General features: G+C 40.0%; 1 protein-coding gene across 47 annotated transcripts in view; it reads right to left on the bottom strand.

The window, feature by feature from the left end:
• Nucleotides 1-7,856: 7,856 nt before the first annotated feature.
• The window catches only part of CALD1 (caldesmon 1), a 232,443-nt gene continuing 226,349 nt past the window's right edge, over nucleotides 7,857-13,950 (bottom strand). For 24 of the 47 annotated variants that reach the window (XM_060414870.1, XM_060414875.1, XM_060414871.1 and 21 more), the window contains 2 exons: nucleotides 12,931-13,011; nucleotides 7,857-10,150 (listed from right to left, as the gene is read on the bottom strand). In XM_060414870.1, coding sequence (XP_060270853.1) covers nucleotides 10,145-10,150; nucleotides 12,931-13,011 — 87 coding nt within the window. In that variant the 3' untranslated portion in view covers nucleotides 7,857-10,144. Of the gene's footprint in view, nucleotides 13,012-13,950 lie in introns of all 47 variants that reach the window. The other 23 variants (XM_060414848.1, XM_060414849.1, XM_060414860.1 and 20 more) reach the window with 2 other exon arrangements.

The following is a 13,950-nucleotide window of genomic DNA, read 5'->3' as shown; positions in this document are numbered from 1 at the left end:
GCAGTTGAGCAGCCCCCGCCACGCCCTTCACCTCGCGGCGCGCCGCACTCGTTACCAGGGCAACGGGGTCACCTCGCGAGACCTCGGGCAGACCTAGCTACACAGCATTTCAGTTGAAGTAAAGAAGCACAGGCTGGAATCAAGATTGCCGGGAGAAATATCAATAACCTCAGCTGTGCACATGACACCACCCTTATGGCAGAAAGTGAAGAGGAACTAAAAGCCTCTTGATGAAAGTGAAAGAGGAGAGTGAAAAAGTTGGCTTAAAGCTCAACATTCAGAAAACGAAGATCATGGCATCTGGTCCCATCATTTCATGGGAAATAGGGAAACAGTGGAACAGTGTCAGACTATTTATTTATTTATTTATGACTTTTTATTTTATTTTATTATTACTTTATTTATTTATGACAAACCTAGATAGCATATTGAAAAGCAGAGACATTACTTTGCCAACTAAGGTCTGTCTAGTCAAGGCTATGGTTTTTCCAGTGGTCATGTATGGATGTGAGAGTTGGACTGTGAAGAAGGCTGAGCACCGAAGAATTGATGCTTTTGAACTGTGGTGTTGGAGAAGACTCTTGAGAGTCCCTTGGACTGCAAGGAGATCCAACCAGTCCATTCTGAAGGAGATCAACCCTGGGATTTCTTTGGAAGGAATGATGCTAAAGCTGAAACTCCAGTACTTTGGTCACCTCATGTGAAGAGTTGACTCATTGGAAAAGACTCTGATGCTGGGAGGGATTGGGGGCAGGAGGAGAAGGGCACGACAGAGGATGAGATGGCTGGATGGCATCACTGACTCTATGGACGTGAGTCTGAGCGAACTCTGGGAGTTGGTGATGGACAGGGAGGCCTGGCGTGCTGTGATTCATGGGGTCGCAGAGTTGGACACGACTGAGTGACTGAACTGAACTGAAAGGGAAAGCTGTACTTGGATGGCATCACCGACTCAATGGACTTAAGTTTGAGTAAGCTCCGGGAGTTGGTGATGGACAGGGAGGCCTGGCCATGCTGCAGTCCATGGGGTCGTGGGGAGTCACAGGACTGAGGGACTGAACTGAACTGAACTGAAAGGGAAAGCGCTAAAGATGACCGGAGCTAGGGAGAGACGCACAGGCATCAAAGTACCTCTGGCTTCGGGAAGGTGGCTAGCAAGAAATTATAGGGGCAGAGGAAGGAAGGTGTTTGTTCCCACGGTGCTGCACCTTTTCCCTTCTCCGAGGAGACAGTGGAGCAGACTGGTTAAGGCTTGGGCTTTGTTGAACTTTATTTGTAGCCACCCTGAGTTGGCGTTTTGCACAGTTGTGTGGCCAATAGTCTTTATTGGATTTGGAAAATGAGACTTTTCTTTTTTAAATGTTTGATAGAAGAGTCAGAGATATACCAGGGTAAAGTCTTGAGATTTTTATCAGCTCAGCGATTCTTTAAGAATAATAATCATGGTTCAGTGGATAAAGAATCTGCCTGCCAATACAGGAGACGCAGGTTCAATCCCTGGGTCTGGAAGATCCCCTGGAGAAGGAAATGGCAACCCACTCCAGTATTCCTGCCTGGAGAATCCCATGGACAAAGGAGTCTGAAGGGCTACAGTCCACGGGTCAGAAATGGCTCAGACACGTCGTAGTGACTAAACAGTGACAACAATGGTACGGAGGACATTATGCAAATCACATTACGTGTACTGTTTCATCTAATTAAATATGATCTTCCCATAACAGACTTAGTCATTTTTCCTGTATATTCAATCTTGATTTTTCCCCTGGTCTTTAGCTTACTGGGTAGTTTATTTGGAATAGTTTTCCAAGTACAGCTAAAAAAAAAAAACTTTGGTGCCTGCATGAGGCATTATGTGTCATGAGATTTGCAATATTGTAGAAATGGAGATGATGGACCATAGCAAGTTTCACAGTAGAATAAAGAGCAAAGTAATAGCTTAAACATGGAAACAGATTAATAATGTGTGGTTAAACATTGTCAGTTTCCAAAAAATAACACAATTTTTTGAGTTCGGAGGTTTGGAAGATTGGCCCTTCCAGAGAAAGAAATAGAGCACATTATTAGCTCACACTTTCTTGGAAAATAATAATCCTTTATAATTGTACCTGGTTTTATGTCATCAGTTCAGTCGCTCAGTCGTGTCCGACTGTTTGTGACCCCATGAACTGCAGCACGCCAGGCCTCCCTGTCCATCACCAACTCCTGGAGTCCACCCAAACCCATGTCCATTGAGTCGCTGATGCCATCCAACTATCTCATCCTCTGTCGTCCCCTTCTCCTGCCCTCAATCTTTCCCAGCATCAGGGTCTTCTCAAATGAGTCAGTTCTTCCCATCAGGTGGCCAAAGTATTAGAGGTCATACATGTTACTAAAGATGACATTCACAGACAATTTTTACATATGGAATCTATTTTGTATTGGATCTTAGAGTCAAGATTGCAGGCCATAGTGTCAAGACTCACAAGGTGAAACTCCAAGAAATGATCCAACCAGGTTACACAAGAAATGGATGGCAGGACTGGAACTTAGATCTCAAGATATTTAGTTCAAATGTTTACACAATCATATTTCAAGTGATCCTACAGAGAAAAATTTTAGTGTGTAATAAAAATTTAAAAACTTTGAAAATTGTTTTTACTCATTCTTTCATTAATTCAACAAGTATTTATTCAATCCCTACTACTTGCCAGGGATTGTTCCCTGTGGAAGGCTTTTGCAGGGAATAAAACAGATATTCCTTGTCGAGATTATGTCCTAACTGGGAGAAGACAGACCAATCAGTTCAGTTGCTCAATCGTGTCTGACTCTTTGCGACCCCATGGACTGCAGCACGCCAGGCCTCCCTGTCCATCACCAACTCTCAGAGTTACTCAAACTCATGTCCATTGAGTCAGTAATGCCATCTAACCATCTCATCCTCTGTTGACCCCTTCTGCTCCCGCCTTCAATCTTTCCCAGCATCAGTCTTTTCCAATGAGTCAGCACTTCACATCAGATGGCCAAAGTATTAGAACTTCAGCTTCAGCATCAGTCCTTCCAATGAACATCGAGGCTGATTTCCTTTAGGATGAACTGGTTGGATCTCCTTGCAGGCCAAGGAACTCTCAAGAGTCTTCACCACCACAGTTCAAAAACGTCAATTCTTCGGCACTCAGCTTTCTTTATAATCCAACTCTCATATCCATACATGACTACTGGAAAAACCATAGCCTTGACTAGATGGATCTTTGTTGGCAAAGTAATGCCTCTGCTTTTTAATATGCTGTCTAGGTTGATCATAACTTTCCTTCCAAGGAGCAAGCGTCTTTTAATTTCATAGCTACAGTCACCATCTGCAGTGATTTTGGAGCTCCCCCACATAAAGTCTGCCACTGTTTCCACTGTTTCCCCATCTATTTGCCATGAAGTGATGCGACCAGATGCTATGATCTTAGTTTTCTGAATGTTGAGTTTTAAACCAACTTTTTCACTCTCCGCTTTCACTTTCATGAAGAGGCTTTTAGTTCTTCTTCACTTTCTGCCATAAGGGTGGTTTTTTTTTTTTTTAAAAAAAAAAAAGGCACCCCAGGTGATAATAATTGGCGTGGAGAGAAATAAAATGGAAAATTAAAGCGCATAGGGAATACTCTGGTGGGTGGGCCTCAGTAGTTGTGGCTCTCTTGATGAGCAGTCCAGGAAAGTCTCTCTGAACAGACTTTTGAGCAGAGACCTGAAGCAAGGAAAGGGATGAGCCATGTGAATATCTGGGGGGAGACCTTAGCAGGCAGGAGAATCAGCAAGAACAATGGTTCTGAGAGAAGACCATGTTATGAATTATACTAGGCAAGACTGTTTAGCCCAGGGGTCCCCCACCTATGGAATCTAACGCCTGATGATCTGAGGTGGAGCTCATATTATAATAACAAATATAAAGTCAAGTGAAAGTCACTCAGTTGCGTCTGACTCTTTGTGACCCCATGGACTGTAACCCATCAGGCTCCTCTGTCCATGGAATTCTCCAGGCAAAAATACTGGAGTGGGTAGCCGTTCCCTTCTCCAGGGGATCTTTCCAACCCAGGGATTGAACCCATGTCTCCCACATTACAGGAAGATTCTTTACCATCTGAGCCAAAAGTGCAAAATAAATGTAATGTGCTTGAATCATCCCCAAACTACCCTTGGTCTGTGGAAAAACTGTCTTTCACAAAACTAGTTCCTGGTGACAAAAAGGTAGGGGACTGTTGGTTTAGCTGGAGTCACTACATTTTAAGGAATGAGGTTTCATTAGGACCTCTTTCTTCCCCAGATAAAATTATTTCCTTGAGCACCTGTTGCTTTTTAGCTTTTTTTTTTTTTTTAAGAAAAACTTACTCTCCTATTCTAGACAGTAGAATATAGTGAAAATGAAATTCTTTGCCTTCAAGTTAAAGTGGAAGGAGTAAACTTCAACCCAAAGGTCAATTATGGTACATTGAGTTTTTGTTCCCCTTGTCTATGATCTTATCAGCTTCTGCTTCCTAGGAAGTCAGCTTTACCTGTGCAAGAACTTTTCCTCCTCCAGTTTTTGGATGGATTCATCTCCTCTAAGCCTGCAGTATAAAAGGGAATAGTAAGAAAAGAAAAACCAAAACAGTACTCCAAAATGTATAGTTATTGGCTTGGCAATCAGGAGTTAAGGTCATTTTAGCAACATATGGCCAAATGAAAATTGTGTTAGGAATGTGATTTATTCTGCGTGGTTATATCATTTTGAGCAGAGACTTAAATGAGAAGATGAGGTGACTAGGGTAATCAGTTATTTATGACATCACAGAAGTCAGTGGTTGTGTGGCTGTAGAGGCCTTGTCATCATTTGGCTGAGGAAGCTGTACGGATCCTGGGAGCACCTGGGGTTATCTGATATTTGATATTCAGTACCTGTTACACTTCAATTTCAAACTCGATTCCGTGTCCTTCTCCTCATTACCTCCCAAATCTGTCCCTAGCTCTAGTGACTTAGAAAGTGAGAGGGAAGTGATGTTTTACTATTTACATTCATCCCCTCTTTCTTCTAAGTGCTAGTTCCTTGTCGTGTGAGGATGATTCAGGGCTGGGGGAAGGGCAGGTATCTCATCACGGGGCCAAGTTGCAGTCTGCATTATTGGTCTTCAGTGCTGTTATTGTTCTTTGTCCGTGTGCTTCAAGAGGAGCATGGTGGCCCCAACTTGCCCCTTGACAAGGGGCTGTCTTCAAGGCATGCTCCTAGGAAATAGCAATCTCTTGTGAGGAATTACGGGGAACAGAGGTTAGAATGGCGATTCTTTATTTACTACCTCGTAATGAATTTGGCTTGGATAAGGATCCAAATTTCTGTTTCCATTTACTTTTCTTCCAGCACTTGCTTCTATTAGTACTTGGCCAAGGTATTTTGTAGAAAATAAATGTGTTTTACTGAAATAATAATGCTTATTTTGGCAAACTCTTTTCTCATTAGGAAGCCAAAGCTAACAGCAATTGCATTTATCCATGGATACCAGGCTAAGTGAATGCGTATCTAAAACTAAAGATATACAAATGTTCAGAGTAAAGGGGTAGAGAAAGTTATATATCGAATATACACCCACCACACACACACAAAGTTTGGAAATGAGAGTCGAGAACTGACTGTACAACGCAGAGAACTCTACTCAGTGCTCTGTCATAAGCTAAATGGGAAGGAAATCCAAGGAAGAGGGAATGTATGTACATGTGTGGCTGATTCGCTTTGCTTCATAGCAGAAACTAACACAACACGGTAAAGCTACTCCAATTAAAAAACTTGAAAAATAGACCAAAAACTTAAACTAATCGTTGAGGCAGTGAAATTAAAAAGAAAAAAGTAAAGGGTAGAAGTAGAGTTAGCAGTTGCCAAGTCTCAGTTGCTCAGTCGTATCTGACTCTGCGTGACCCCATAGACTGTAGCGGCTCCTCTGTTCATGGGATTCTCCAGGCAAGAAAATTGGAGTAGGTTGCCATTTCCTACTCCAGGGGACCTTCCTGACCCAGGGACTGAACGGCATCTCCTGTGTTTCCTGCATTGGCAGGTAGATTCTTTACCACTGAGCCACCTGCAAGTGCTAACCAAAAGAAAGCCATGGTAGCAATGCTAAGAATAGAAAAAATAAACTTTAAGGCAAAAATCTCTGCTATAATTAGAGCGTCACTTCATAATTGTGGTGCTACCAGTAAAAAGCCTGCCTGCCAATGCAGGATACTTAAGAGACACAGTTCAATCAATCCCTGGGTCAGGAAGTTTCCCATGGAGGAGGGCATGGCAACCCATTCCAGTATTCTTCCCTGGAGAATTCCATGGATAGAAGAGCCTGGTGGGCTACACTCTATTGGGTCACAAAGAGTTGGACAAGACCAAAGCAACTTAGTAGGCATAAACACTTCATAATACTAAAATAATTCAATTCACTTGGAAAATGATTCCAGATTTCTGTATGCACCAAAAGCATGAGCTTAAAATATGAAAGCAAAATTAACATATTCACAAGTAGAAATAGACAAATCCATAATAACAGAGGGAGATTTTCACATTCCTTATTCAGTCATAGCCTGAAGAAAGGAACAAAACATTAGTAAGGATATAGAATGTTTGGACAACATGATTAATAAGCTTGAACACAAATAGACACAGCACTCAAATCAGGACCTTATTAGGCCATCTCCTTACTCCTGTGGAAGAAGATACGTTTAGGGTCATGAGATCTTATCCATCTTTCTACTTGGAACACACATGCAAGCAAGAGTAGGAAAAACTCCCTAATACAGACCTGTTTCTACATCACACACAAGACTGTAACATCTCTGAGCTCAAACCCTGAATATGCACACTGTAGGACCAATTTTGACCCATCCCTAATCCTATCAGTTTGGTACTAGTACTACAGGCTGTATGCTTTTCATTGCTTAATTTTGTGATAGACTTTGATGATGACTATCTTCTTGTCTAAACTTAGAGCCCTTCTTATTAGTATGGAGATGTCAAAAGTACTAGATGTTTTTAAGTTACAGTAGTTTGTTAACTCTTTATCAGTCTTATGAACAGGACTGAGGGGACTGTTCAGAGCCTCTGGACTCACAATTTAAAACCTTTATGAGGGGACTTCCCTGGTGGTGCAGTGGTTAAGAATCTACCTTCCAATGCTGGGGACACAGGTTCAATCCCTGGTGGGGGAAACTAAGATCCCATATGCCATGGGGCAACTGAGCCCGCGTGTGCTTGAGTCCGTGCTCTGCAATGAGAGGCCTGAATGCCACAACTGCAGAAAGTTCACGCACAGCAATGAAGACCCAGCACAGTCAAAATAATACAAATAAATAAATAAAACCTTTGTAAGATGAGCCTCAGATTTCAAGTAGTGCTATTTAAATATATAAAACTGCTATGAACAAATATCTTTGGATTTAAATATAATCACCAGTGCCTCGCAAATAGTATTTTATAGACAAATAGTATATATTAAATGGGTATTTCTACCCATTTAAGACACTGCCTTTGAGAAAACAATACTGCCACCATAGAAGCAAGAGCAATGACTTGTGACAACGCGGGGAATGAGAAGGAGGAGGAAGGAACATTTGACAATTTTTTTTTTAAGAAAAAGTTTTTAATCCCTCTTTCAAACTTTCCATATATGTTTGATCAGTTGTCCCAATCAGAGCAATTCTTAATGTTCTGTTGAAAAACTGCTTGTAATAAGAAGTATCTGAAAATATGAAATGGCTTTCTTCCTTAAAAGATGAATCCAAGACTCAATCTGAAATACACATTTCGCTATGCCATCATCTTTATTACATCAGATAGAACTCTTGTAATCAATATAGTACATAAAACAAGTGAGGCAAAGACATTTGGAGGAATTCCATTTATTGTGGATGCATTTTCACAATATATATTTATTGCAGCGATCAATTATCAGTGAAAAATATTGTGTTTATAAAATTTTCAGGAATGGCAGATTCACAGAACATGCTAGTCACCTTGCAGGTTTATCTCTTAAAAAGATAACAAAGAGAATTGTAATCAAACAAGTAAACAAGGAATTTCTTTTTCAAAAAGTTAAATTCAAACCGAACAAAAAATCTACCCTAAAAGTTATTCCATCCAAATACTGGAATAAAAGTCAGGATCAATCGATATATTCTCTTCTTAACTTTAGACTTTCTAGAAAAAATATATAACAGTGATCAGGAGAAGCTCTTATTCAAAAGTACAACAAAGAAACTATCTCGCCATAGGCCATAATTCAGACTTTGATCCATTTCACTCCAGTCGTGGGAGTCAGTGCAAACTCGGGCACTGCATGTGAATTCTAGTTCATCTCATCATAGACTCATGTCTACTCTGTCATGGGTGGGTGACATGTGCAATATTGCTGGCTTTACTCTCTTTGGCCCAGGTGTGCTAAAAGCTAGAGGAGTCAACAACTCTACTGATTTTCGAGGAAAAGAGCCTCTGGAAGGCGCTAGTCACTCCTCATGCCAGCCCTACCCCGGCAAGCTCCCCCAAGGAATATTGTGGATTAGAAAAGGGTCATTTAGGAGGTTCCCTCATTGTGGTAGGAGTTGATACTAAGATAACTTTGGTAAGTCATGAGGTATAGGTTTACAGAACTATACTATATGTATAGCTCTATGCTAGAACATATTGCCAAGACACTGGAGTACTCTTATTTATTGTGAAGAATAGATGAATGCATATGAGCTAAAAGAAGATCTGATATCCAGACTGTGTGTGTACAAATGAGTTGACAGACTCTTGGGGAAAAAGATAAAACTAATGAAAATTACATATATTTTTTTGAAAGCTCAGTACATTATCAACTTATGGCAAGTACCAATGACTAATAAAGGTAGAAAAGTTTAACTAAAAAGATGTTAAAGATGTAAGTAGGTCATGACTCCTAAATAGTGGCTTTTGCTTACTTTTCTGCTTCCAGAGATTAGTCAAAGTTGGTCTTAGTACACTTATTTATGGAATTCCAAGCTGTACAGTTTTGTCACTAAGATTCTTGTCTTTAATTTTCAGAGAAGGAAGAGAACTCAGATAGCATTTTAGCCAATCTATTGTGAACTTGATTCTTAAGAGTGAAGTTCTGAGCAAGCTTTAAGTTTGGTAGATTTGGTACAATTCATACTGGACTTCAAGATTGCTTTTAATTATAAACTAAGTACTATGTTTTATAGAAAATGTCAATGCATTTTGACACTTTGAATCTCTCTTTCTTATAGGTTATCCAGCATTGGAAACATATCGATACCTATTCTGCCATGTTTCTATTGGCAAATATGAAATATTAATATAATACTGTGATTTTTAGTTTTTAAAAAGCAGTGATATTGGCTAGTTACAGGGACATACTGCTAAATATAATAGCCTAGCACATAAAAAAGCTTTCTACCATTAGTGTGTTTGTGTACGTGTATGCACATACATACATGATCAGGGTCATCTAAAATGTGGTTTACTATCACTACCAAAGAAATCCACAAAGCAACCAACCTAAAGAAATCAGTACCACTGTCAGCTAACATCATAATCCAATTTAGATATTCATCGACATGAAAAAAGTAATACCTTAACCGTACATCTTTCCATTTTGAAGACAAACATTATTGCAGTATCTCAAATCTGAAGCAGGTTACTTTCACAAAGTGTTATAATTGCCTATAAGATAATTTCTTCCATGCTTTATTCTAAAGTGCAGAAATGACATGACTTCTGTTTTTTGTTTTTGTTTTTTTTTTAAACCACTAGGTTTCATTTTTCTGGATACTGCACATTCCTCAGGCAATTTCCAACTCAGATCTCCTTTTGTTGACCTTCAATGTGGCTGGTATCACTGTTCAGACACAGAGTTAGGATGATCAGTAGAAAAGTCTCTATTTCACAGCATGGGTTTCTTCAGAAACAGGCTCCTGTGCAAAGGCAGTACTTTTACCATGAACATCTCTAGACTGTGATTATTAAATATAGTGATAATATACATGGGTTTAATGGGATAATGAAAAACAAAACAAAAGGAAATGAACCCAATTTAGTAAATCAACATAAATATAAAACAGAGCAAATTAGCCCTCTTCAACTGAGCTGGTCCAGCATCTTGAGCGGCTACTTTGGGTTCTTTCTTGAACTGTCTCAAACCTGTTAAGAGAAGAAAGCTTTAAATAGGCAGGCCATGGTGTTTCAGCTAGACATTTTGTGTCAGAATAAAAAAAGAAATCATAATATGGCAGGAATAAATGTTCATGAAAGGGAGGATTATTGTTGGCATTTCATTTAAATATTCTCCTCTTCTTTCAGTCTATCCTTTCCTCTGTTGTTTTTTTCGCTTTCCTATTTTTTTCTTCTTTATATTCCCTTTTTCATATCTTGATCTGGAGCCTTGCTCATGGCATTCGGGGTCAAAAAGGTTTGTTATTGTTTTTTTTTTTTTAAACTCTACTATAAGGGCCAGGATTTTATGATATGCATCCCAAGACAGGCATGGCCAAGTCAAGGCATGATGGTAAAGTGGACTAGGCTTATCTTCAATTCTCTCTGGTTTTTTCATTTCCTACACCCCTACCCTAGAAACTTGTCTGATCCATGGTCTTATTGTATACCATTTCTTTTCTTCTGCTAGCTGATAAAAATCTTTGCTGAGGTATTCACAAATGTTGAGTTGTTGTGAGTCTGCAATTTCAAATAGATAGTTTCATTTCAAAGGAATGACTGCATGACACTAGTGAGTTTGACGTTTCGGCCCAAAGGAGCTGTCTACTTTGCTACCTCATAAACTCAGCTCTGGGCCTGCTGGTTATGTTATTATTATTACTGTAGAAAGAGTTTCATGGTATAGATCAAAGAGGAGGGGCTGGCATGTGTGAAGTCTTACCCTTTATCACAATGTTGCACAATTTCAGGGAGTACCATTTGTGTTGTATTGCACGTGAGTGGTGCTGAGTCTGACCATCTCAGATCGTATCTTTACTTTCTAGAACACAGGCTCAGAGGAATGCTGTCCAGAGGGGATCTATTAAACTTGTGATGATGGCCTATGGACAGCTGACATCTCCTACTCAGAAAGGAGACTATATAAACATTTGGACTGTCATTTATGAAAGATCTTTCCTAGAAGGGTCATAATGGCTTAGGCCAACAAAAGTTGTTCTTTTTTTTTTAAAGAACAACTGAAAAATGACTCCTTTCCCTTCCACCAGGAGAAAATTGTATATGAAACTCAGAATGTTATATTTTCTATTGAGTATGTAATTCTCACAAAAACGCCATCATGTATAATGGTTAAGAATGCAGGCTCAGATCTGACTGCCTGAGTTTAATCCAGGCTTTGCTCCTTGTTTGCTGTGTGACTTTGAGAAAGTTACTTAACTCTCTGTGCCTCATTTTCCTCAGATCTAAATAAGGCTAATAATAATAATGGTGACTGAAAAATAAAATAAATAATGGTGATTGGAGGGTCAAATAAGATAAGGTAGGTTGAGGAGGTAGAACAGTGTCTTGTATACAGTGTATGTTCATTACATGTTAGCGATTTGTAATGGTGATAATTATTACTGATATTTTTAACATATTTAGTGATTATTTAGAAAGCTTATTTAAAAGTCATTTAAGTAGAAAGGCTCGGCCAGTGGATTTTATTACCAAAATGTAACAACTGAGAACTAATAGAGAAGGTGGAGTAACACACTCAGACTTAACAGCACCAGACTTAAGCACACAGAAGTAGGAAAGAGGAAGCAGTTCTTTCCCTTTTGTGAATTGTAGTGATTCTTCAGATGCTTTTGAGAGGTTCTTCAGTCCTAAGCTGCTTAAAAAGTGCGAGACAGCAAAAGAGACGCAGATGTACAGAACAGTCTTTCGGACTCTGTGGGAGAGGGAGAGGGCGGGATGATTTGGGAGAATGGCATTGAAACGTATAATATCATATAAGAAATGAATCGCCAGTCTAGGTTCAATGCAGGATACAGGATGCTTGGGGCTGGTGCACTGGGATAACCCAGAGGGATGGTATGGGGAGGTAGGTGGGAGGGGGGTTCAGGAGTGGGAACTTATGTACACCTGTGGCGGATCCATGTTGATGTATGGCAAAACCAATACAGTATTGTAAAGTAAAAAAATAAAAAAATAAAAAAAATAAAACTCAAGTAAGTAAAACTGAAAAAAAAAAAAAAAAAGTGCTTCTGTGTATGGAGTTCTATCCTGGCCATAAGCAGACTAGCCTAATTTTACTAACTGTCACTCCCTGATTTTTCTTTTTACAATTTCCCCTCTACCAAGAGAGAAGACTGGAATTATTACTTGAAATAAAATGCTACAACAAGGGGTCCTGTTTTTAGTTTGTGCATCACTTAGGTATTGTCCAGAGTCCCCTTTATGAAGAATGAGCAGAAGATGAAAAAAAGACAAATCCAAACATCCTTAGCTACTAGTTTTCATAGGGTAGCAAATTTTGCTAACTTTTGAATGTTATTTTAATTTTTTGTCATATTAGCCTTGAGTCCTAGACTGCTGGCAATGCAACCCCTTAGAATGGCTCCAGAAAGCAGCTTTCAAACCACCCTTCAGGGAGAGATGTTTCTTCCCTGGGCAATCTGAAAATTCTGATCTGCAAACCTGGACTTAGAATGTCTTAGAAAGAGTTTCATGGTATAGATCAACGCCCCTTTCACTAAGGGGTTTCTAGAATGTCTGGGAACCATCTCACAGATCTGGACTATTTACCTTGTGTAACTGACAAACCTACCATGCTGAAGGCTCCATGACACTGCCCTTCACTGTACCATATACAGGTCTTTAGAAACTGATGGTTACTCAGGCAAGACTCTGTGGATCAGTGCTATTTCTCATTTGACCCTAGGACCTCACACTGCAGGATACAGTAGGAAATGAACCCATGAAAAACAAATCTCCCAGTAGATTACCTTAGTGGGGGAAGTGACCTTGTCCACAGATTGCTTTTCCCAGAGGTTCCTCTTGCCAGATACATCTCCTGGCCTCAAATCCTAATGAACAGAAAGCAGAAAAATTGATAAGTGGCTCTTCGTATTTTCTGGCCAGGTCTAAAGAAATCACAACATGGTTGTTTTATTTGTGTAACACACTTTATCCGAGTGATGTGAAATGGTTTGAATCAAAAGGATTGCTAACCATTGTTTGACTTTATATAGACCCTGACCTATGTTGGGACACGAGATTGGGCTCAAACTATCCAGCACTGAGGTCCCGTTATTCACTGAGGACTCACTGTTTATTGACCTGTAAAACTGGAATATAAGCATATTTAAAATGAGATAGCTTATTTTTAACTTTCTATGTTCTTAGAAGTGAATAGCACATAGGTTTTAAATAATTTTTGGTATGAAAGTGAAAGTCACTCAGTGGTGTCCGACTCCTTGCAACCTCATGGAGTCCATGGAATTCTCTAGGCCAGAATACTGGAGTGGGTACCCTTTCCCTTCTCCAGGGGATCTTCCCAACCCAGAGATCAAACCCAGGTCTCCCACATTGCAGGCGGATTCTTTACCAGCTGAGCCACAAGAGAAGCCAAGAATTTTGGAGTGGGTAGCCAATCCCTTCTCCAGGGGATCTTCCTGACCCAGGAATCAAACCAGGGTCTCCTGTATTGCAGGTGGATTCTTTATCTACTGAGATATCAGGGAAGCTCAATTTGGGGGCATACTCCAATATAAAATAAAAAGTTTAAAAATCAAAAAATACCTACAATAAATAAATAATTTTCAGGGGGTTGGATAAGCACTTCATCCCTTGAAATTAACTTTCTTTTTGGCCCCACGGCCCCCAGCCCTTAAGACTAATGCATATCAGCTGGACTTCCAGTGGCCAACCCTGCATCTCTTCACCTGAGGACTTCCTCTGGCTACAGGTGCCCACTTAGCCCACCCAGGAGGCAACCTGGATGTTCAGAGTCATCCCTAAGAGCA

Source organism: Ovis aries, chromosome 4, assembly GCF_016772045.2.
Source record: "Ovis aries strain OAR_USU_Benz2616 breed Rambouillet chromosome 4, ARS-UI_Ramb_v3.0, whole genome shotgun sequence".
NCBI classification, from domain to species: domain Eukaryota; kingdom Metazoa; phylum Chordata; class Mammalia; order Artiodactyla; family Bovidae; genus Ovis; species Ovis aries.
Note: the sequence above shows the minus strand (reverse complement) of the source record. Positions and strands in the feature narration are given on the sequence as shown.